The 25,280-nt window shown below is 48.8% G+C and overlaps 1 protein-coding gene across 8 annotated transcripts in view; it reads right to left on the bottom strand.

Moving 5' to 3' along the window:
- TMCO4 (transmembrane and coiled-coil domains 4) overlaps positions 1-25,280 on the bottom strand; it is a 123,059-nt gene that overhangs the window by 8,845 nt on the left and 88,934 nt on the right. For 6 of the 8 annotated variants that reach the window (XR_013406891.1, XM_015129779.3, XM_015129778.3 and 3 more), the window contains 2 exons: positions 9,922-10,039; positions 3,710-3,827 (listed from right to left, as the gene is read on the bottom strand). Coding sequence is in view for 7 of the 8 variants with exons in the window: in XM_015129779.3 (XP_014985265.2) it covers positions 3,710-3,827; positions 9,922-10,039 (236 nt within the window). In the remaining variant the exon portion in view is untranslated. Of the gene's footprint in view, positions 1-3,709; positions 3,828-9,921; positions 10,040-15,225; positions 15,411-16,830; positions 17,097-25,280 lie in introns of those variants that run through there. The other 2 variants (XM_028838629.2, XM_077971910.1) reach the window with 2 other exon arrangements.

The raw sequence follows: 25,280 nt of genomic DNA, 5'->3' as shown, positions 1-25,280 counted from the left end.
GATCTCCTGACCTGGTGATCTGTCCGCCTCGGCCTCCCAAAGTGCTGGGATTACAAGCGTGAGCCACCGCGCCTGGCCCCTGTGAAGACTCTTTAACCAGGAGCAACCAGTTTCATAAATGGATGAGTCTAGAAATGCCTCTTATTCTACCCCAGCCCCTAAAGCTCCCAGTTAGGAAGGCACAGGGTGGCTTCATTTGTGATCCTCTGGTGGGTTAGGAATTGTGTCTCAGGGCCCTGGGAGTTTAGGGGTGAAGACACAAGTGAGAATGAATTGGCCCCAGTGACCTGGTGTCAGGCCAGGTGAGAGGCCCGGGTGACCTCTGGGCAGGGACACGGCCGACAGACTTCATGGACAGCAGCACCTGGTGAAGCTCGGATTTTGTTTTTTTGTGCAAGAATTCCCCCATGTTATCAAAGGCTCAGTCAAGTCTCAAAATACATGCAGCCCAGTGTGAGCCACACTGTGGTGGCAGGGATGGGTCTGGGGCCTAGCTTCATCGGCCATTGAGACACAGTGGTAGAGTGGTCAGAACAGGCAGCTGCTGATGCTGAATGGGGAAGCCAGAGTGCCCCTCAAGCCAGGGAATTTTTAGATGCCCAGAAAGAAGTCTAGTCTGTCTGCAGGAAGGAGCTGCTCAAACGACCATTAGTGGAAACTGGGTGATATGGTTTAGCTGTGTCCCCACCCCAATCTCATCTTGAATTGTACTCCCATAAATCCCATGTGTTGTGGGAGGGACCCAGTGGGAGATAACTGAATCTTGGGGGTGGTTTCCCCCATACTGTTTTCGGGGTAGTGAATACGTCTCCTGAGAGCTGACGGTTTTATAAGGGGAAACCCTTTTCACTTGGTTCTCATTCTCTCTTGCCTGCCACCATGGAAGACGTGCCTTTTGCCTTCTGCCATGATTGTGAAGCCTCCCCAGCCATGTGAAATTGAGTCCATTAAACCTCTTTTTCTTTATAAATTACCCAATCTTGGGTATGTCTTTATCAGCAGTGTGAAAACAGACTAATACACTGGGTTACACTTGGGAAGCACTTGGCACTTGATAAATGGCAGCCAACAACATAATAACTAGAAACCAGAGATTTTGTTCTCAGGGTCCCCTGACATTGCAAAGGTTTTTACTGGCTGAAGTCGGCTTGTGCTTGTAGTTACAGCTTATTCCTGCCCACTGCCAACCCCTCTTTGCCCTTCCCCCTGTGGGGCACGTCTCCCACTATTTCTCATACCTACCTGGGCTAGGGCTACAACTACTGGCTTCAGACCTGGGTTTGAGTCCTGCTTTGCCATGTTTCAGTGGTGTGACGTTGGAATGTCTGTAAGCCTCAGTGACCTTGTCTGCACAATGGGAACAGTAATGTCTGTAAAAGGCTTAGGGCAGGCTGGGTGTAGTGGCTCATGCCTGTAATTCCAGCACTTTGGGAGGCCAAGGTGGGCAGATCACCTGAGGTCAGGAGTTCGAGAACAGCCTGACCAACATGACGAAACCTCATCTCTATTAAAAATACATAAAAAAAAAAAAAATTAGCTGGGCGTGGTGGTGGGGGGGGCACCTGTAATCCCAGCTATTAGAGAGGCTGAGGCAGGAGAATCGCTTAAACCTGAGAGGCAGAGGCTGCAGTGAGCCAAGATCACGCCATTGCACTCCAGCCTGGGAGACAAGAGTGAAACTCCATCTCAAAAATATAAATAAATAAATAAAAGGCTTAGGGCAGAGCTGGGCATAGAGTGAGTGTCCACACAGGAAGCTATTAACTCCCTAGGATAGCATGTGGCAGGTGAACGAGGTTCTTTCAAGTCTTAAAAAACTCAAGCTATTTGGGCGCAGTGGCTCACACCTGTAATCCCAGCACTCTGGGAGGCCAAGGTAGGTCGATTGCTTGAGCTCAGGAGTTCAAAACCAGCCTGGACAACATGGTGAGATCTCGTTTCTACCAAAGATACAAAAAATTAGCTAGATGTGGTGGTGTACACCTGTGGTCCCAGCTATTCAGGAGGCTGGGGCAGGAGGATCACCTGAGCCTGGGAGGCAGAGGTTGCAGTGAGCTGTGATTGCAACACTGCACTCCAGCCTGGGCAACAGAGCAAGACCCCATCTCAATAAACAAACAAACAAACAAAAAAAAACGGCTGGATGCGGTGACTCACGCCTGTCATCTCAGCACTTTGGGAAGTTGATGCAGGCAGATCACCTGAGGTCAGGAGTTCAAGATCAGCCTGACTAACATGGTGAAACCCCATTTCTACTAAAAATACAAAACTTAGCCAGGTGTACTGGTGGGCACCTGTAATCCAAGCTACTAGGGAGGCTGAGGCAGGAGAATCACTTGAACCCAGAAGGCAGAGGTTGCAGTGAGCCAAAATCGTGCCATTGCACTCCAGCCTCGGTGACAGGGTGAGGCTCCGTCCCAAAAGAAAAAAAAAAAAAAAAAGGAAAAGAAAAGAGGCCAGGTACAGTGATTCACACTTGTAATCCCAGTACTTTGAGAGGCTGAGGCGGATGGATCATCTGTGGTCAGGAGTTCAAGACCAGCCTGGCCAACATGGTGAAACCCTGTCTCTACTGACAATACAAAAATTAGCCAAGTGTGGTGATGCGTGCCTGTATTCCCAGCTACTAGAGAGGTTCAGGTGGGAGGATTGCTTGAGCCCAGAAGGTGGAGGTTGCAGTGAGCCGAGATCAAGCCACTGCACTCCTGCCTGGGCAACAGAGTGAGACCTCAGCTAAAAAAAAAAAAAAAAAAAAAGAAAGAAAGATAAAAAAAAGAAAAGAAATTCAAGTTGGGCTTGCGTGGCTGCCCAGCAGGTGCCCTCTCACCCCATTCCCTGTAAGAATTCTTTCTGACGATCTGCCCCTGCACCCCAGCCTAGTTTTAGCTGCATGGGAACCCTCAGGGAGTAGGTTTAAAATGTGAACTCATGGCTCTGCCCCTAGAGGTGATGTAGAAGTTTTGGGCAGTGGGGCCCTGGGCTCTGCATTTTAAAGACATTCCCCAGATGTCCTGCTCTGCATCCCATCCTTCCACAGCCTGGTAGGCAGCTGCTTCTGCTTTTGGTCTAGCCTGAAGCCCTCTACCTGTGTCCTCTGCTTGCTCCAGCTGCTTCTCGCAGAAACATACAGTCCTGACTAGTGAGCTGAGATGGGGTTGTTGGGGAGCCCTGGATGGAGGGGGGTACTCAGGAGTAGGAAACAGCAGTAATACAGGAGCAAGAGGGAGGGTTCTGGAGGTTCAAATCCAATCCTGGTCCTGTTCATTGCTAGTTGTATATCTGTGTGTGTTTTTGCTTTTTAGAGACAGGGCTGTCTCTAAAGGTTGCAATACAATGGCACGATCACGGCTCCCTGCAGCCTCGATCTCCTAGGCTCAAGTGATCCTCCCACCTCAGCCTCCCGAGAAGCTGGGACTACAGGCACACACCACCATGCCCAGCTAATTTTAAAATTTTTTATAGAAATGGGGTTTTGATATGTTGCCCAGGCTGGTCTCGAATTCCTGGGCTCAAGGGATCTGCCCTCCTGGGCTTCCCAAAGTGCCGGGATTACAGGCATGAGCCACTGCACCTGGCTCCAAATAAATTCTTATGCTCTATCTCCTGTGGCATGGAACAGGTTGGGGCCACTGTCTTCAGGGGACAGGGGTGGCTGGGCTGGAGCACCTAAGCAAATGCAAAGCCCCAGGAGGGACAGGCCAACACTCACCACAGAGGTCAAGTCCACATTCTCCACCCTCCTGTCCTGCAGCAGCACGGGCTGTAGGCCGGCGACACGGAGCTGCACCGACGACGTGCGGTACACGAAACTCAGCAGCCAGTCTCCTCTGCGGGAGGGCAGAGAAGCATGTGAACGTTAGCACCAGCCTTGGACAGCCCGAGGACAGGACGGGCCAGGCTGCCTCCTGGGAAGCAGAGTGGGACTGGAGCTTCTGCGGGAAAACAGGGTCCCTGATGGCACGGTGGAGATGGAAGAGGAAGCAGCCACAGCTGATGCTTCTGGAGCCTGGCCTGGGTGCCAGGCATGGTGCGCAGGGCTATGCACAAGCACCAGGTAGCTCTTTGAAGGCTGTCTGCTTTGTTTACAGCTGGGTCTCCAGAGCTAAGAACAGTGTCTGGCATGCAATAGAGGAATATCTGCTGAATGAATGAGGAATCTGGATAAAGTTCTCAAAAAGTCAGCATGTGGCTCAGGAGAGCTATTCCCAGCTCGGGAAAGGTGGCTTGTCAGGGCTCCCTGGAAAAAGAAAGGCAGAGAAGGTCTGCCTGTGAGGAGGGGAGGAGCTCTGGGGTCTAGGTGAGCTGGAGGGACCAGGTTGGCCTTCCCAGGACAGGCTCAGCCCAGGCTGCAGCTTCTCCCTGCCCTCAGGCAGCAGAGGAGGCGAGGGTGGTTGTCCAGGCAGTCACAGCGCCGGGAACATTCCTTTATTTTCAGGGGTGCTGTGACCCCACTCTGTGAACCTGGCCCCAGCCAAACACTGCCCCTACACTATCCAGAAGAAATGACCTTGGACCCTCTGCTGCCCGTTGCTTCAGGTACAATGAGTACTGTCTACAGAGGACACGGTCTCAGGGACCCCTGAGGCAGCCTTCCCTTGCAAACCCCTGAACTGTCTTGGGATGCAGCTGGGCCATCCCAGAGCCATGCCCTTGGGCCTTGCCACCCAGCAAGTCTGTGCACAGGCAAGCTGCTGTTCTCCCCTCTGCACCCCAGACTCGGATCCAACTCAGCCCATCCTGCTGTCTTCTATGTGGGCTAATTCTGACTCTGGTTTGCATGGCGTTATTTTTGCACACTTGTTCATCTTAAAGAAGGCCCCCCCTCACTGCAGGGGGGTAAGAACGGCTGAGAGATAGGAGGCCGGGGCTGGAGTCCTGGCGGCCCTGTCTATGTGCCCTGCTGTGTGACCATAGGCAAGTCCCCCACCTGTCTGGGACACAGGGTGTGGTGGTGCTCTCTGGGTTCCTCAAAGTTCTGACCCTCTGTGGTCTCTGAGCACGTGGGTTTGTGAGTGGGTACCACTCTGAAGACCCCCAGGAGGACTGAGTCCCTGAGTTGAGGAGTCCTCTACAGACTCTCCTGCTGTGTCCTGAAGGGAGCTCATCCATCCCTAACTCCTTCCCCACTGTCATCTGCCCAGTCCTTCAAGTAGAAACCAATGTCTTGGGTGCCTCTTCCCTATGGCCAACGTATCAGTCCTCCCAATTCTTCCTCTCCTCTCCCCTCCAATACCTGTCCCTTGTGGTCCAGCCCTGAGAGTAGGCAATCCTCCCTCCCCGCCCCACGGATGAATGCAACAGCCTCCTCACCCCACTCCCTGCTCCTGGCCTCACCTACCTTGAGCCACTGGAGTCTTCCTAAAACACCCATCTGACCACTGTGCTCCCTCAGAAGCAGACCATGGCTCTCCATTGCCTCTGGGCTTTCTCATCTAGAAAATTCCTTCAGTCTCTCCCAGAGACCAATGCTTTCAGGTCCTGATGATTATCTTAATATTGAGGGCCCAAGAAGCACTGTCTAAGAATGGATGGTTGCAGGGGGCAGTGGCTCACGCCTGTAATCCCAGCACTTTGGGAGGTTGAGGTGGGAGGATTGCTTGGGCCCAGGCATTTGAGACCAGCCTCGGCAACATAGGGAGACCCCATCTCTACAAAACACACAAAAATTAGCTAGGTGTGGTGGTGTGTGCCTACGGTCCCAGCTACTTGGGAGGCTGAGGCAGGAGGATCATCTAAGCCTAAGGCAGTTGAGGCTGCAGTAAGCCCTGGTTGTGCCACTGCACTTCAGCCTGGGCAACAGAGTGAGACCTTGTCCCGAAAAACAAACAAACAAACAAACAAAAAAGGATGGCTAGAGGGAGAAAAGGGAGATCCATTCAAGCTGTTTTATCGAACTATTCGTAAGAATCCAGTGCATCAAATACTGGATATGAGGATGGTCGGGAAATGTTTCCAATACCGCTGGGTGTAAATGAGCAAAGACAACATCATTCCTCCAAAATTATTTCTGTTGTAATTACGACAACATTGTAGTTAAAATGTGAATTACATGTATTTACACACACGTAGGGGCAGAGCAGGAACACAGATTAGAAGGTTCTGTACCCTCTTGCTGCGCTGAGCAAACCACGGGCCTTCACTGGCATTCAAGACCTTCTCCACCCAGCTCTGGACCACACAGAGCCAGGTTCAATTCCTGCCTTGTCAATTATGAGCTGTGTGACCTTGGACAGGTTGCTTGACCTTTCCGAGCCTCAGCCTCCTCAGGGTATCTTAGCTCACAGCATTGGTGGGAGCATTAACTGAGGCGGGACATGTACACACAGGTGCTCAGGGAGCCTCAGTCATGACTATTAGTGCCTGCGCTGGACCTGTGTGTGCTGTGCCGCCTCTCTCCAGCTCAGTCTGTGCTTCCAGTCTCTGATGGGTTCCTATATCCATTCTTTCAAGATTCACGTTGGACATCCCCTCCTCTAGGGAGTGTCCCTGGGCCTCTCCACCCACTACTATATATATGTATGGTTTGAGACAGGGTCTTAACTCTGTTTCTCAGGCTGGAGTGCAGTGGCACGATCTTGGTTCATTACAGCCTCTGCCTCCTGGGCTCAAGCCATCCTCCCACTTCAGGCTACCAAGTGGCTGGGGCTACAGGTGTGCACCACCATGCCTGGCTAATTTTTGTATTTTTTGTTTGTTTGTTTTTGTTTTTGAGACATAGTATCGCTCTGTTGCCCAGGCTGGAGTGCAGTGGCATGATCTTGGCTCACTGCAGCCTCTGCCTCCTAGGGTCAAGCCATCCTCCCACCTCAGCCTCCCAAGTAGCTGGGACTACAGGAGCCACCATGCATGGTTAACTTTTGTATTTTTTTTTTTTTTTTGAGACATAGTCTTGATCTGTTGCCCAGGCTGGAGTGCAGTCGCACGATCTTGGCTCACTGCAACCTCTGCCTCCAGGGTCAAGCCATCCTCCTACCTCAGCTTCCCAAGTAGCTGGGACTACAGGTGTGCGCCACCATGCCTGGCTAATTTTTGTATTTTCTTGTAGAGACAGGTTTTGCCATGTTTTCAGGCTGGTCTTGAACTCCTTCCTGGGCTCAAGCGATCCTTCTGCCTTGGCCTCCCAAGGTGCGGGAATTATAGGTGCGAGCCACTGCGCCCATCCTCCATCCGAAACGATTAATCATTCACCCCTTGTGTGCCTGGTACTTGTTCCTTTTATGATGTTTGCCACACATCCTCCTGTGTTTCCCCTTTTCTAGAAAAGCAGAGAGCTCCCTGAGGGCAGGCATGTGCCTTAGTCATCCCTGTATCCTGAGCTGAACCGGGAACTCACTGCCACTCTCTCCCAGGTCCTCAGGGCAATGCTGATATGCAAACCCCAGGCTGAACAACCGCCACCTGCTGAAGGCAGACATGGCTCACTCACCAGGCCTCCAGCCATCTGTGGGCAGGGGTCCTCCCTGCTCCTTCTTCTGTCATCCCCTCCTCAGAAGGAGTGGCCTCTTGTCCCTGGGCTACAAGGAGCCCTCCTGAGGACTCAGAATGCAGCCATCTCATGGGGGGATGAGACAGGCCTGAGCTCATATCCTGGGTCTGCCTGTGAGACCCTGGGCAAGTCAGTTGCCCCTCTTAGAGCTTCACTTCCTCAGGGATGTGACAGGTGGCCGTGCTATCACCCCAGCTAGCTTCCAGAAGGTTCATGAATAGCCCAGGTAAGGGAGTGGATTTACAAAGAGCTTTATTTTTTTATTTATTTATTTTTTTTGAGACGGAGTCTAGCTCTGTTGCCCAGGCTGGAGTGCAGTGGCCGGATCTCAGCTCACTGCAAGCCCCGCCTCCCGGGTTCACGCCATTCTCCTGCCTCAGCCTCCCAAGTAGCTGGGAGTACAGGCGCCCGCCACCTCGCCCGGCTAATTTTTTTTGTATTTTAGTAGAGACGGGGTTTCACCGTGTTAGCCAGGATGGTCTCGATCTCCTGAACTCGTGATCCGCCCGTCTTGGCCTCCCAAAGTGCTGGGATTACAGGCTTGAGCCACCGCGCCCGGCCTACAAAGAGCTTTATTAATGTAAATTACACATGAGTAAACTTGTGTAGTTGGGTAGTGTTGGCCTGAATCCCCTTCCCTCTCATCCTCCATGTTTAAGTTCACAGCAACTAAAAGGCCTTTGGAGACCAAGAATCTGAACTCCTGGCTGATGCTTAATTTAACCAAGGAACTACAGTTGTTTTGATCTACACTCTCTCTCTCTTTCCCTCCTTCCCTTTCTTCTTCCTTCTCCTCCTCCTCCTCCTTTCTCTCCATAAAGAGATGGCCCAGGGTCTCACAAAATAATTGAAAACCAAGTGTATGCGCCTCAGGTTCTCAACAGAACAGATGGGTTTAATAAGATTTTGCTGCGTTCCCCCTGCACACATGCAATTTTAATTCTTTCCCTTTGCTGTTTATAAAAAGTACTAAAAAATCATGTGCTATGTGAGTATGCCAAGTAATAAACATTGTAACTGTTATCATTTATTGGGCACCTACTAAGTGCCAGTTCTGCTTTATAACATCATTTAATCTTCCCAGAACCTCTACACGGGAGGGACTATTATTCCTATTTTATAGGTGGGGACGCTGAATTCAGGGAAGTTGTTTGTCTAAACCCACTCAAACAGCAGAGGCAAGATTTTAACCTAGGACTATCTCACATCAAAGTCTTTGTCCATTCTTTATCTTTTTCTTATTTTTTATATATATATTTTTTGAGATGGAGTCTCGCTCTTGTGGCCCACGCTGGAGTACAGTGGTGTGATCTCGGCTCACTGCAACCTCCACCTCCTGGTTCAAGCGATTGTCCTGCCTCAGCCTCCCACCATGCAGCCTGGCCCAAGGTTGGTGCTCACTGAATTTACTGAATGAATATCCCAAGTGATTGACGATGATGAATGAAAAAAATGGTGACATTACCTGTCATTCACAAAGCATGTATGTACCATGCACACACATACACACATGTGAACATGGACAATCGTGCACATGTGTAGATACACACATGTAAACACACACACAGGTACAGCTCTGTAAATCCTTCAAGCATCCTCACAACTCTGAGGGCAGTTGCTACCAGTATCCCTCTTTTACTGAGGAAGAAATGAAGGTGGGCGTTAGAAGCCAGGCCTGTGTGCTTCCGAATCATGAGCCTTAAACATTGCTGCTCTGAAAACACCTTTGCTTCATCCAGAGGCTGGATGGACAGGGCTTCTTCTCAGGCCAATCTTAGAGGGCTCAGTTTTGGGTTTCATCCTCCCCCTGCCCCAAAGTCTGAGTCACAGCTTTGGCTGAAACCCCGCAGCTCCTCCTTCTCAAACCCCAAACAAGAGTTGCTTCCTTTCTAGCCCTGTGGCCGCCAGCCTTCAGGGGGCCCCTCCTCTGGCTGGAGGGTCTGTCACCCTGTTTGGGTACAGGTTCCTGCATGCCGTCAGCCTCCTGTTCTAGCACCCTGCCCTTCCTCCAAGGCAGCGCTCAGAAAGCTCAGCCTAGGCCCCTCCAGTCCCTCCTTCCACCGCCAAAGACTAACATAGACGCCTCTTAGACCTCGTTCAAAGACCTCCCTGTGGCCCACTCGCCCATGTCCCTTCCCCCAGCTCCAACCAGCCCAGCTGCCCCAGCCTCTACTGTCATCCTGCTGCTCTCAGGCCTGATACACAAACATCTTCTCAGAATGCCCCCTGCTGTCCATCATCCTACTGGGGGGATGCTTCCCAGATCAGATCAACAGACCAGGGCCTGCTCCTAACAGGGCCGGTGCCTGGCCAGTTCTTGGGATCTTCCAGGACAGGGATTAGGTCTCGAATATGTGTCCCCAACAAAGAGTGTGTGCATGCTAAGTGCTCAGTAAGCATTGCCACTTCCCCGCTGGCACGAGGTCTGGACAGACCTGCAGTAGCCGTTGATGATCCTCCCGGACACCACCTTCCGGAAAGGCTCCCAGTGCTTCGCTTCTCCCTCCACAGGTGCACCCAGCAGGACGACATCCTCAATGATCCCTTGGCAATCTGGCAGAAGACCCCAGAAAAGGCTGTCAGTGTCCCTGGTCACAGTGGGTGCTGGGAGGGACTCTCCAACAGCAGTGGAGGAGATGAATGTCACACACATACACATGCACACACGTGAATCATGTGCATATGTGCATGTACACACATGCAAATGCAAACACATGCATGGATAGGCATGGAGGCTTCTACCAAGGTCCAGAACCTGAGCCAAGCCTCTTATATGCTTAATCTATTCCTTCAAAGGATCAATACCCCATTTTATTTATTTATTTATTTATATTTATATATTTTGAGATGGAGTCTCACTTTGTTGCCTAGGCTGGAGTGCAGTGGCACGATCTCAGCTCACTGCAACCTCCGCCTCCCGGGTTCAAGCGATTCTCCTGCCTCAGCCTCCCGAGTAGCTGGGACTACAGGCACCTGCCACCACGCCCAGCTACTTTTTTGTATTTTTAGTAGAGATGGGGTTTCACCATGTTGGCTAGGCTGGTCTCAAACTCCTCACCTCAGGTGATCCACCTGCCTTGGCCTCCCAAAGTACTGGGATTACAGGCGAGAGCCACCGTGCCCAGTCTCATTATCCCCATTTTAGAGTTAAGGAAAACCAAAAGTATCCGCAAGATCACATGGCTAATAAGTTCCAACACAGCCTGAGTTGGAACCCAGGTCTCTCTCCACCACCTACGAAGTTCCATTTGGGCTTCCATGTCAGAGTTTGTCTGAATTCAGGGTTCCAGGCTGATAAGAGTTTGAAAACCCTTGTAGTACCAAGCTCTCTGAGTTCCCCTCTGGCTCTGAGGTTAAAAGACTCCATAGCACAGAATTCCGACTTTGCTCCTTTTGTTTCCAGGACAATGATAATCTGGCAGAAGAATTTAAAACTTCAGTAAGCTGACAGTTTGTGGTGAATAGCAAGGATGGCTCAGATACCCCTCCAATATTAGGGATATTTCAGGTGCTTTTATTGTTGGCAAGGCTGTTGCTGAAAAGACCCTTAGAGATCAACACAATTTCCCTTGGAAAACGAGGAAACAGGGTCAGAGACGGGATGGGGCTTGCCCAAGGTCACACAGCCAATCAGAATAAGCCTGGGACCAGAACGCAGAGCTGCTGGTCCCTGGGGTCTTTCTCTCTGCTGTCTGCGATAACAACGTGCACAGTGATCACATGCGGGTTATCATTGCTCCCACAGTGCCAAATGGTTGTGGACCCAGGGATAACCATGAGCTCAACAGCTTTCTCTGGGGGCCGGCCATTCAGGGCGCCTTCTCTGCCGGGCAGAGTCTGGGGCTGCTTTTCGAGCCTTGGTGCGGCTGCCTGTAGGGCTGGACCCCTTGTGGCCAGCGGTGGTAATAGCAGCATTCCTGAGCCACAGTCAGGATCCACGGACAGCTGTCAGAAAACCTAAAAAGGGAGCTGCCTGTGACCTTGAACTGAGACTCGTAGTTTGAACCCCAGAAAATAGTCCTGAGCACAGACAAACCAAGCTGGCAACACATTTACCCATCTCTGAAGCTGGGCTGGCAGCTGCCTAGCTGGGCCTCTCCCCCTTTCCTCCTTAGACCACTGCCACGCCCAGATGTACCCTTAGATTTTAAAGATTTGCTCTCTGCGTGGCCGCTGACCTGGAGATAAGCTATGTGGCAGGCTCTCAGCAATGCATGGTGTTAGCTAAGGGCGGTTGGCAAGAACCACCTTAGACCAGGGGTGTCCAATCTTTTGGCTTCCGTGGGCCACACTGGAAGAATTGTCTTGAGTCACACATAAAATACACTAACACTAGGAGGCACCGTGGCTCATGCCTGTAATCCCAGCACTTTGGGAGGCCAAGGTGGGTGGATCACCTGAGGTCAGGAGTTTGAAACCCTGTCTCTACGAAAAACACAAAAATTAGCCAGGTGTGGTGGTGGATGCCTGTAATCCCAGCTACTCAGGAGGCTAAGGCAGGGGAATCGCTTGAACCCAGGAGGCGGAGATTGCAGTGAGCCAAGATGGCGCTACTGTACTCCAACCTGGGCGACAGAGACAGACTCCATCTCAAAAATAAATAAGCAAACGAATAAATAAAAATATACTAACACTAACAATAGTCGATGAGATTAAAAAAAAAAAAAAAAAAAAGAATTGCAAAAAAACTCAGAATGTTTTAAGAAAGTTTAGTAATTTGTGTTGAGCTGCATTCAAAGCCATCCTGGGTGGCATGTGGCCAGCAGGCCACTGGTTGGACAAGCTTGCCTTAGACCCACCCAAGGTAGATGTGGATAGGCAGTCAGAGCCCATTACCACCTGACTGTTCCTAGAATGGGATGGTGTAGGAGGGGAAACCTATTAGGTTAGGAAAAAGACAATACTGGCTGCTGTCATAGCTGCTGGAAAGGGGGAAAAAAAAAAAAGTCAAAATCCACTGTTTGGTTCAAAACCTTATAATACTAGAAGAATTCAGCCTTCCAGGTAAACTATGGAAAATCCTCACTCAGGTACCACTTTTTAATTTTTCTTTTTTGAGACAGGGTCTCCCTCTGTAGCCCAGGCTGGAGTGCTGTGGCGCAATCTGCAGGCTCGATCTCACAGGCTCAAGTGATTCTCCTGCCTTTGCCTCCCAAGGAGCTGGGACTACAGGTGTCTGTCATCACACCTGGCTGATTTTTAAAATTTTAGTAGAGATGAGGTCTTGCTATGTTGCCCAGGCTGGTCTCAAACTGCTGGACTCAGGTAATCCTCCCACCTTAGCCTCCTAAAGTGCTGGGATTTACAGGAGTGAGCTACCGCATCTGGCCCAGGTACCACTTGTAGTGTCAAGCAAGTCCCTTCCACAGGGACAGAAAATCCTTCAGATCATCATGTGGATTCAGTGTAGAATGTCCCCAGTCTTCAAGACCAACAAAAGAAACTGGGATTTAAACATTTCAATAATAATGGACATGAGAAGACCTCACTGCAGGGACAATGAATGTTTGCTGAAACATGTTTGGGATTTATTCCTACTGCTACTGTCAGCTTTTTTTCTTGTGAATTTTCAAGGCATTAAGAGAGCCCTATATAGCTTCAGAAATATTCAGACTTTTTATGTAAAAGAGGGCAGAGATTAACTTCAAGTTCAGGAGTCAAGTCATAGACATGTAGAGCATTTATACTTGCATTTCTCATTTTTAAACAGTTCTCGCTAAGTTATTAATATCCTATTTTCACTGTGAGAGCTGAAGGCCTTTCATCCTATTATAACTTTGGCATTAAGGCAGTTCCAAACCTGCAGCAGTTGCAAAAGCTTCATCAGTCATGTCTTTACCCCTCAGCTCTTAGAACTTATTGTCATTCACGTGTGCCGTGAAAAAAATGTCTCTTTCCAACACTTTCTTTGCTTCTACCTCTTATTGCTATTTTTAACACAGGAGCCCATCTGATCCCTTTACATTGTAAATCATAGGCATGAGATGTCTTTTTGGGGTGATGGAAATGTTCTAAAATTGGGTTTGGTGATGATTGCACAGCTCTGTATATTTCCTAAAAGTCATTAAATTGTGCATTTAAAATGGGTGGGTCTTGTGGTACATACATTACACTGCAGTAAAGTCAGATCATGTCACCTTTGTGCTTAAAAACCTCCCAGGGGACCCATCTCTCATGGAGTCAAAGCTGAAGTCATTGCAATGATCTCGAAGCCCTGCCTGACCTTCCCTTCATTCTCTGCTCCAGCCACACTGGCCTTGCTGTTCCCTCTTTGAAATGCTTTGGATGTTTGTCCCCTCCAGATTTCATGCTGAAATGTGATGTGGGGCCTGGTGGGAGGTGTTTGGGTCATGGGGGTGGATCCTTCATAAATGGCTTGGTGCCCTCCTCTTGGTGATGAGTGAGATCTCACTCTATTAGTTCGCAAAAGATCTATTTACAGAGTCTGGCAACTGGGTGCAGTGGCTCACACCTGTATTCCCAGCACTTTGGGAGGCCAAGGTGGGCGGATTGCTTGAGGCCAGCAGTTTGAGACCAGGCTGGCCAACATGGCAAAACCCAGTCTCTATTAAAAACACAAAAATTATCCCGGGGTGGTGGCACATGCCTGTAATCCCAGCTTCTTGGGAGGCTGAGGCAGGAGAATCACTTGAACCTGGGAGAAGGAGGTTGCAGTGAGCCGAGATTGCACCACTGTACTCCAGCCTGGGCAACAAGAGCGAGACTCCATCTCAAAAATATATAACCTCTAGAAGTCTGCCTGGGCACACGCCACATGCAGGTTTAGGTGCCCTCCCAGCCTTCTTGGTTGTATTAGTCCATTTTCACACTGCTAGAAAGACCTAGCTGAGATTGGGTAATTTATGAAGAAAAGAGGTTTAATTGACTCAAGTTCCACAGGCATAACAGGAAGTATGACTGAGAGGCCTCAGGAAACTTACAATCATGGTGGAAGGTGAAGGGGAAGCAAGCTTGTCTTCCCATGGTGAAGCAGGAGAGAGAGTGAAGGGGAAGTGTGTCACACCTTTAAGCAACCAGATCTCGTGAGAACTCACTCACTATCACGAGAACAGCATGAGGAAATCTATCACTATAATCCAGTCACCAGTCACCTCCCACCAGGCCTCTCCTGGCATTAACACATGGGGATCACAACACCACGTGAGATTTGGGTGGGGACCCACAGCCAAACCATATCACTGGTATAAGGGTAAACAATTCTACTCTAGGGGTTTGGGATAGCCTAGTTTTTTGGAGGCTATTGAAGGGAAGCCTATGATGGTACTGCCACATGCTGAACCATTCTGAATGCTTCCAGACAGTATCCCCAGTAGAGGAAAAAGAAAGTTCAAAGGTCAAAGACCCCCAGAATTTAGATAATTCAGTTTCTATCTTGTGAATTGCTCTTGTCCTGTTTCCAGCAGCTCACACTGGACTCCTGAGTCGGTGCTTTACCACTTGGTACCCCTAAAAGTCTGGAAATTATCTTAGCTTTAAAAATTAAAATTAAAATTAAAAAAAAAAAACCAAGAGCTGAGAATGGACAGCTTCGTCACAGCAGCAAACTTCAGCTCACACTATAGCCTTGGTCTCAAAAATTGTGTTTACATTTTTTGTGAAACTAAACATTCTTAAAATGCACCAAGTGGGGCCAGCCCTTCCAAAGAGCCCCACAGAGAACCCTTTCAGACAGTGCAGGGCCTTTGCCAATGGGAATCAGGTGAAGGTCCCAGCTTCACCTTTGTCATTTCCCCCTTTCCACACCATGAGCTTCCTTAAAGTGAGGCAAACCCTCGCAGAGCTTTCTGCTGTCCCAGGGCCGGCTCCTTTAGCTGCCACTCAGAAATCTCATCAAACAGCTGGGAAGGCAGCACCGCTCACTCCCACATGCCTGTCATGCTGTCAATCATGAGATTCTTCTGGGCTGCAAAGACCAAAGAATCACAAGTTCAAGAAGCAAAAAAGAAGGATTTTCTCCCTCCTGGTGGGGGTTCGTGTGTGCAGCGAGTGATAAGGTAGGAAACCAAGGAGGAAGTTATCTCCCGACTGCGGGTCCAGAAAAGAGACCTTGAAGGAAACACTATGAACTGCACTAACACAAATGAAATCCATTCCAAAGATACGCACGTGCGCATGATAGACACATAGAGAGAGGCCACAGAAGGCGGGGGGGGGGGGGACCAAGAAAGGAGAAAGGGCGGCTTTGACTGTACCCCCAAGCCCTGCAGTGGAATGAGGTTCACACTGGAAAGAATTGCTTAAAGGAGCCCGTTTGGACATATATCAGGATTTGGGATGAATTCTTTAAGGGAATAACTAAGCCTTCATCTCTCCTCTTTGATTCCCATCTCTTTTATTTGGTCATGCAAAGTGATAAGGCTATTACTAACATCCCGGCGGGGAGACCCTAAAAATTAATCTGCACTGCCTGACCTCCCCTCCTTCTCCCCTCCCCCCGCCCCAGGGGGACTAAAGCCGGGTTTGTCTGAGAATAAAGCAACTGGTGGATACAATCCATGCAAGGGAAAGAAATCACATCAAATGTAATGTCTGCTGTCTGCTATCATGGAGATGAAAGAGCCAGCTGACCGAGTGACAGTCTGTTCCGCATTTCAGCTGGTATCTAGTGACAGCGCAGACATAATTTTCAGCCAAGTAAGAATTTGGGGACTCAAGGGTCAGGATGTTTAAATGTATCTTTGTGAGCACATTGACAAACTCTTTTGCTTTGGTTTTATCTTGCAAACATCATGGGCAGTAATGTTGGCCTAACTTCATAGCGGCAGGGAATGAAACCGGAGATTTTGCTGTAAGGGATTTTTTTTAAAGCTCTGGAATTCTATTTTTTTTCTTTTCTTTTTTTTTTTTTTTAAAGACAGAGTTTCACTCTTGTTGCCTAGGCTGGAGTGCAATGGTGTCATCTTGGCTCACCGCAACCTCCGCCTCCCGGGTTCAAGCGATTCTCCTCCCCCAGCCTCCCGAGTAGCTGGGATTACAGGCATGTGCCACCATGCCCAGTTAATTTTGTATTTTTAGTAGAGACAGGGTTTCTTCATGTTGGTCAGGCTGGTCTTGAACTCTCGACCTCAGGTGAGCCGCCTGCTTTGGCCTCCCAAAGTGCTAGGATTACAGGCGTGAACCACTGGGCCCAGCCTGGAATTCTGTTTTTTAAAAATTTATTTTATTTTTTATATTTTGAGATCAGGTCTTGCTCTGTTGCCCAGGCTAGAGTGCAAGTGGTGTGATCATAGCTCACCGCAGCCTTAACCTCCCAGACTCAATCCATCCTCCTGCCTCAGCGTCCCAAGTAGCTGGGACTACCGGTGTGTGTCACCATGCCCCAATTTTTTTTTTTTTTTTTGATTTTTAGTAGAGATGGAATCTCACTACGTTGCCCAGGTGGGTATCAAACTTCTGAGTTCAAGCAATCTGCTTGCCTCAATCTCCCAAAGTGCTGGGATTCCGTCACACCTGGCTGGAATTCCATTTCTTAATCCTCGTCCTCCTCCTCCTCTTCTTTATCATCATCATCATCTCAGCTTATTTCAGGGTAGGCTCAGGACTAAGTGCTTCATACATCGATTAATTTCCTTTACTCTTCCCAACAATCCTAGGAGGTAAGCATGACCACTTCCGTTTAATGATGGGAAGCCTAGCCTCAGACATGCCAAGTAATTTGTCCAAGGTCACACAGTAAGTGACACGGTAGAATTTGGTTATTCCCACATTTTCCCTCCTACTCTCCTGTCCCACTTCCCTTTGCAATCAAATAAAACCTTGAACCAAAATATATGTCTTCTGACAACTGACATCTTTCAAAATTGTGTATGAAAGTCAGAACACACACGCCTGTGAAGGTGAACATTTCCGATTTTGTTGATTCACTAGCAGACACCAGACACACTAGCAGGCTAGAACTTGCTCAAAGATTAATATCCCGATGTATAGACCAGGCCAACGGCATGTGGCCTTCTGCTTTGGTAATCTCTAGTACATGTGCCAAAGCAGAGGTGGGTGAACAGACACCACTACGAAAAAGAACAGGGGCCATGTGAAACACAACACACTTTCTAGTTTTGGATGGAGAGTTAGGCAATTGGCCCACATCCTGCTGCAGGAACTCAATTTTCCCATCAGAAAGGTGAGTTGGAGTTAACAATAGAACTTCGAGAAATATAGCTGCTGGTAAGCTGCGGGCAGTGAGCCAGTAGAGAACAAGAAGTTTCATTCTACGTGTACCACGCATGCCTCATTTTATTGCGTTTTGCTTTACTGCACTTCGCAGACGTTACTTGCTTTACAAATCGAAGGTTTGTGGCAGCCCCACTTCAACTAAGTCTGTCGGTGCTATTTTCCCCCACTCTGTGATCATTGGAGCAGCACTTTTAATTTCCTACAAGAAGCTTTTCCTTTGCATTCACAATTTGGCTGTTTGATGCAAGAGGCCCGGTTTTTGGTTTGTCTCGCTTTCAACATGCCTTTCTTACTCAGCTTACTCATTTCTAGCTTTTGGTTTAAAGTGAGAAATGTGTGATGTTTCCTTTCACTTGAACACTTAGAGGTCATTGTAGGGAGATTTATTTATTTGTTTTTCAAACAGGGTCTCGCTCTGTCACCCGGGCTGGAGTGCAACAGCGCAATCACAGCTCACTGCAGCCTCGACCTCCCAGGCTCAAGTGATTCTCCCACCTCAGCCTCCCAAGAAGCTGGGATTATAGACACACCACCATGTTGGGCTAATTTTTTGCTTTTTTTTTTTTTTTTTTTTTGAGACGGAGTTTTGCTCTTGTTGCTCAGGCTGGAGTGCAATGGTGTGATCTCAGCTCACTGCAACCTCTGCCTCCCAGGTTCAAGTGATTCTCCTGCCTCAGCCTCTTGAGTAGCTAGGATTACAGGCATGCGCCACCATGCCTGGCTAATTTTGTATTTTCAATAGAGACGGGGTTTCTCCATGTTGGTCAGGCTGGTCTTGAACTCCCGACTTCAGGTGATCCACCCACATCAGCCTCCAAAAGTGCTGGGATTACAGGCATGAGCCACTGTGCCTGGCCAATTTTTTGCTATTTTTTGGTAGAGACAGGGTTTCACCATGCGTCCCAGGCTGGTCTCACACTCCTTGGCTCAAGTAATCCTCCCACCTCTGCAACCCAAAGTGCTGGGATTACAGGCACAAGCCACTGGGCCCAGCTATCCATCGTGTAGGGTTATTAACTGGCCTAACTTCAATATTGCTGTGTCTCAGGGAATAGGAAGGCTGGAGGAGAGGGAGAAAGGTGGGAACAGTCAGTTGGTGGAGCATCAGCACACACACATTTACTAAGTTCACCATCTTACATGGACAATGTTTGTGGTGCCCCCAAAACAATTACAATAGTAACATCAAAGATCACTGATCACCATTACAGATACAATAAAAATGAAAAGGTTTGGCTAGGTGCGGTGGCTCACACCTGTAATCCCAGCACTTTGGGAGGCTGAGGCAGGTGGATCATGAGGTCAGGAGTTCGAGACCAGCCTGGCTAACATGGTGAAACCCTGTCTCTACTAAAAACACAAAGAATTAGCCAGGCATGGTGGCAGGCGCCTGTAATCCCAGCTACTCGGGAAGCTGAGGCAGGAGAATCGCTTGAACCTGGGAGGCAGAGGTCGCAGTGAGCTGAGACCATGCCATGGCACTCCAGCCTGGGTAACGGAGAGAGACTCCATCTCAACAAAAAAAAGAAAAGAAAAGAAAAGGCTTGAAATATTGTGAGAATTAACAAATGTGTCACAGAGGCTTGAAGTAAGCACATGTCATAGTGAAAAGATTTGAAATATTGCAAGAATTATCAAAATGTGACACAGGGACATAGAAGGCCACATGTCTTCTGTCAGTTAGCTATTGGCGTGTGGCAAACCATCCCAGAACTCAGAGGCTTAAAATAATCAGTGATTATGTCCCATGAGCCTACAAATTGGCCGGGCAGTTCTGCTAAAATCATCCAGGTATGGCTGATCCCACTGGGGGCACTCATGTGTCTGCAGCCAGCTGGCAGCTAGGCTGAGGCTGGCTGGGATGAGCTAGCTTTGCTAGGTGGGGCCTCTCATCCCCGCAGGAGCTAACCTGGACCCATTCTTATGGTGAGGTTCGAGGAAAGAGTGGAATTCACGTGCAAGGCCTTCTGAGGCCTACTAGGTTTGAAAATGGTGTGATGTGATTTCCTATGCCTTCTATGGGCCAATGCAAGTTACAAGGCCAGCCCAGATTCAAGGGGTGGGGAAACAGACTACACTTCTTGACTGGAGCGGTTTCAAAGTCACATTGTAAAGTGTGTGGATACAGGCAGGGGTGGGCATTATGGCCACTTTTTGGCCATCAGTCTACCACAGATGTACACAATATGTCTGAAACACTGCAACATACTGACAGCTCACGTGTAATGGGCAACGGGTTAAATCCCTGAAGACACTAATGCAGGATGAATCTTTCTTCAAATTTTTACCCAAGAAGAAGAGGAAGGAGTGGGGAAAACACTGGGAATGATGCCAGGCTGTTGGCAAGTGGCTGACTTTTGGGGATGTGATTTTGGGAGTCCTGGGCTAAGAAAGGATCCACATAAAGAACTAGAGGAGTGAGTCCAGGTAGAATCCTTTAGGCAAGATCAAGGTGGGCATGGTGGTGTGCACCTGTGGTCCCAGCTACTCAGGAGGTTGAGGCAGGAGGATGGCTGGAGCCCAGGAGTTCAAGGCTGTAGTGAGCTATGGTTGTGCCACTGCACTCCCAGCCTGGATGACAGAGTGAGACTCTGTCTCTAAAAAAATATCAATAACAACAACAACAAAAAACCCAAAAAAAACATGCTCCTTGAAGCTCAGAGATTAATTCTGGAAAATTCTCAGCCAATAAATTATCTCTCTCCCCTAGTCTTTTTTTCTTGGGCATTTCTATAAGCAAATGTCAAGCCTTAATTTCTTTCCTATTTTCCATCTCTTTATCTCTCCATGATGCACTGTGGTTAACTTCTTCAAGTCAATCTTCCAGTTCATTATTATTATTGAGACAGAGTCTCCCTCTGTCACCCAGACTGGAGTGCAGTGGTGTGATCTCAGCTCACTGCAACCTCTGCCTCCCAGGTTCAAGTGACTCTTGTGCCTCAGCCTCCCAAGTAGCTGGGATTACAGGCACATACCACCACATCCAACTAATTTTTGTATTTTTAGTATAAACGGGTTTTCACCATGTTGGCCAGGGTGGTCTCAAACTCCTGGCCTCAACTGATCCACCTGCCTTGGCCTCCTAAAGTGCTGGGATTACAGGTGTGAACCACCACATGCAACCAGTTCATTATTTTTCTCTTTAGTTTTGTCTAAACCACTTTAATTTATCCAGTATTCATTGCAATGACTTTTTTTAAAATTTCTAGAAGTTACATTTGATTTATTCTCAGATCTCCCTATTCTTTTTTTTCAACGTCTTGTTCCTTCCACTTATTTTCAAAGTTTAAATTTATGTCTTTAAAAACTGTAACATATTTAGGGGGTGGGGAGGGCTTCTTCAGACCATTCTGCTGGGCACTAAGGGTCTACTTCTGATTTTGTTGTTTTTGTAAACTTTCTTCATGGTGGTTTTATAAGACTGGATTGAAAAGTCATTTTATAAGACTGGATTGAAAACAGCTGCTCATATATGGGAATCTGTGTGGCCTAGATTGAGAACCTACTTTCTCCAGAGCAGTTTCCTCCTTTAAAAAATCATTTAGGCCAGGCCCTGTGGCTCACGCCTGTAAATCCACCACTTTGGGCGGCTGAGGCGAGCGAATCACCTGAGGCCAGGAGTTTGGGACCAGCCTGGCTAACATGGTGAAACCCCGTCTCTACTAAAAATACACAAATTAGCCAGGTATTGTGGTGGGCACCTGTAATCCCAGTTACTCAGGAAGCTCAGGGAAGAGAATCGCTTGAACCCAGGAGGTAGAGGTTGCAGTGAGCCCAGGTCGCGCCACTGCACTCCAGCCTGGGTGACAAGAGGAAAACTTCATCTCAAAAATAAATAAATAAATAAATAAATAAAAGTATGGCCAGGTGTAGTGGCTCATACATGTAACCCCAGCACTTTTGGAGGCCAAGGTGGCAGGATCACTTGAGCCAGGAGCATGAGACCAGCCTGGGCAATGTAGGAAGGCCCCACCTCTACAAAAAGAATTTGAAAATTAGCCAGGCACACCTATAGTCCCAGCTACTTGGGGGTGCTGAGATGGGATCACTTCAGCCCAGAGGGTGTCGAGGCTAGAGAGGGTGCTGTTCATGTCACTGTACTCCGTCCTGGGTGACAGAATGAGACTCTGTCTTAAAACACATTATTTATTTATTTATTCATGTTAGAGACAGGGTCTCATTGTATAACCCAGGCTGCAGTACAGTGGCGCAATCATAGCTCACTGCAGCCTTGAACTCCAGGGCTCAAGTGATCCTCCCACCTCAGCCTCCCAAGTTGCTGGGATTACAGGCACAGATTACCAGGCACGGCTAATTAAAAACAATTTTTTTAGAGACCGGTTCTCATTGGGAAGGTTCTGTGAGATGATGTCTAGAATCACCTGTCACAGCGAGTATCTGATAAATATTAGTCCTTCCCCTCTTTGTATATTTGGTGCCTAATTAATGCTTATCAAGTCAAATGAAAACAAGAAGGATATAACTGACGACACGAAAATTTCTCAGGATATAGAAGAAGCTGCCGAGTTCTGCACAAGCCCTCAAGGAAAGGCAGTCGGTAACTCTCCCCAGCAAGCACCCTCTGGACACGCCCCCTGGGCTGGGATTGGAGGACGGATGGCTGCAGAAGTGGCCGTGAAGTGGCCTTTTCCTCTGTGAGGCTTGCACACCAGAGAGCTGCCACCAGGTGGTGCTGTGGTGACCACGTAAGGCCCGGGGCATCTCCAGGGCAGGGTCCTACCCCAGGAGCTTCCTACAATGCCATTCCCATTAGAGAGGGAGGGAGTGCCCTGGGAGTGGGGGCTGATCACATCCTAGAGCGCCCGCCCCTCCCTGGAGTCCCTGAGATGGACTCTTGAGCGTGGGACTCTGGGCTTAGCCCTGCCTAGAGGACAGGGCCATTTGGGTAAACCCTCAACTACTAAATTAGTTGAGGGTTTAAATTAAAGGGACAGGCCTGGTGCACCAGCTCATGCCTGGAATCACAGCATTATGGGAGGCCGAGGTGAGAGGACTGCTTGAGCCCAGGAGTCGGAGACCAGCCTGGGCAACACAGTGAGACTTCTTCTCTATTTTATTATTATTATTATTGAGATGGAGTCTCATACTGTTGCCCAGGCTGGAGTGCAGTGGCACAATCTCTGCTCACTGCAACCTCTGCCTCCCAGGTTCAAGCAATTCTCCTGCCTCAGCCTCCTGAGTAGCTGGGATTACAGGTGCTTGCCACCATGCCCAGCTATTTTTTTTCCTTTTTTTTTTTCTTTCTTTCCTTTTTTTTTTTTTTTTTTTTTGCATTTTTAGTAGAGATGGGGTTTCACTATGTCGGCCAGGCTGGCCTTGAACTCCTGACCTCATGATCCACCTTCCTCGGCCTCCCAAAGTACTGGGATTACAGGTGTGAGCCACTGTGCCTGGCCAATTTTTTGTTTTGTTTTTTAATTAAAGGGACAGATAAAGGGTCAGTAGAAAGAACCCTGGTGTGGGTGTCAGACAGGTAAGGGGCCCTCCCTTGGCTCCATTCATTAATTACAAGCTGTGTGACCATGAATATATCTCCTGGGCTCCCTGCGCCTGCTCTCTTGAAAAACAGGGACCGTTCTAGTGTGCCTCCCTCCAGGCTGGTTGTGAGGATGGATGAGATACCACTTGCAAAAGGGCCCAACCTGAAAATGGTACTTCATCCTTCTCTTGGTGCAGTTCAACAGGTATCCATGCAGGCCCTGTCCCTGGGCATCCACGCTGGAGCTGCCAGCCTCAAGGAAGCCGGGCGGGTGAGAAAAGAGGAATCAAGGGCCGGGCACAGTGACTCAAGCCTATAATCCCAGCATGTTGGGAGGCCGAGGTGGGTGGATCACCTGAGGCCAGGAGTTCAAGACCAGCCTGGCCAACATGGTGAAACCCCATCTCTACTAAAAATACAAAAAAATTAGCTGGGCATGGTGGTGGGCGCCTCTAATCCCAGCTACTTGGGAGGCTGAGGCAGGAGAATCGCTTGAACTCTGGAGGTGGAGGTTGCAGTGAGCCAAGATCATGCCACTGCACTCCAGCCTGGGCAACAGAGAGAGACTCCGTCTCTAAATAAATAAATAAATAAATAAAGGAAAATTAAGCCATGCGCAGTGTCTTATCCCAGCACTTTGGGAGGTCGAGGTGGGAGGATCGCTTGAGGCCAGGAGTTTGAGACTAGCCAGGGCAACATAGTGAGGCCCTGTCTCAACAAAAATTAAAAAATTAGCCAGGTGTGGTGGCATATGCCTGTATTCCCAGCTATTTGGAAGGCTGCAGTGGGAGGGGTTTGAGCCCAGGAGTCCGAGACTGCAATGAGCTACAATGGTGCCACTGTACTCCAGTCTGGGTGACAGAATGAGACCGTCTCTTAAAACAAAAAGAGAGAGAGAGAGAGAGAGAGAATGCAACGCCTGTTTGCCAGTGTAATAATGCCCACACCTTCCAATGTGACTGGGAAGAAGAATGAGATGGACTCTGTTCCAGTCTGGCACACAGTAGGTGATCAATACACACCAGCTTCCTGGTGTGTTTCTTATTTTGGAGAGGAGCAGGTGTTCTCCATCAAATTTCTGCCGAGGAATGCGGCAGCACCAACTAAAAATCATGCTTCCCATTGCTCCCTGAACCTGAGATCCAGGTACAACAACAATCCCATGAAGCAACTGCTAAATACACACAACGTAAAACCACTCAAACAAAAATCCAACTCAAGACTCGCCACCTAGTTCTGACTTCCAAGTACCCCGGTGCTCATCAAAGGGGAAGAGATCATTAGCTCCCATCTGGGTTCTGAAGAAGTCACTGCTGCAGCCTTCCTGACACATCTCTATTCAATCAGGCAGGCACCTTATAAAGATTATTCCCAGCCACGACATTCTTCTCCTGGTCCAGGTTTGTAAGCTCTAGCACGGACCTTTCCAGCTAGCCAAAGGCAGAGACATCCAAGGCTCTGCTGGCTAATTACGTCTGAACCTGAGTTCAGTTCTCAAAAGGAGAGGGTGCAACTCTAAGACAGAAGAAGTCAGGTTGAGATGGAAGGTCTCACTACAGGTGCAGCTGGCATCACTATATCCCCTCACAGACAGGAGAAATATGCAGTCAACTGTTCCTGTTTTCGCTTTGATTGCTGGGAAGCTAACAGCTCAGTTACAGCACTGGGTAATAACAGATAAACATAATAACCATAACAGTAATAAAACAGTGGCTACTGAATGCCTATTACTTGTGAGCCATTCTGCTAAGTGCTTTATTGATTGATTGATTTAGAGACAGGGTATCCCTCTGTCACCAGGCTACAGTACAGTGGTGCGATCATAGCTTGCTGCAACCTTGAGCTCCTGGGCTCAACTGATCCTCCGGACTCAGTCTCCCACGCAGCTGGGGCTACAGATGTGTACCGCCATGTCTGGCTAATTAAAATAATTTTTTTTGGCTGGGTGCAGTGGCTCAGACCTGTAATTCCAGCACTTTGGGAGGCTGAGGTGGATGGATCACTTAAGTCAGGAGTTCAAGACCAGCCTGGCCAACATGGCAAAACCCCATCCCTACTAAAACGACAAAAATTAGCTGGGCTTGGTGGCAGACACCTGTA

This window comes from Macaca mulatta, chromosome 1, assembly GCF_049350105.2.
Source record: "Macaca mulatta isolate MMU2019108-1 chromosome 1, T2T-MMU8v2.0, whole genome shotgun sequence".
Lineage (NCBI taxonomy): Eukaryota > Metazoa > Chordata > Mammalia > Primates > Cercopithecidae > Macaca > Macaca mulatta.
This window is presented reverse-complemented; position numbering and strand designations above follow the sequence as displayed.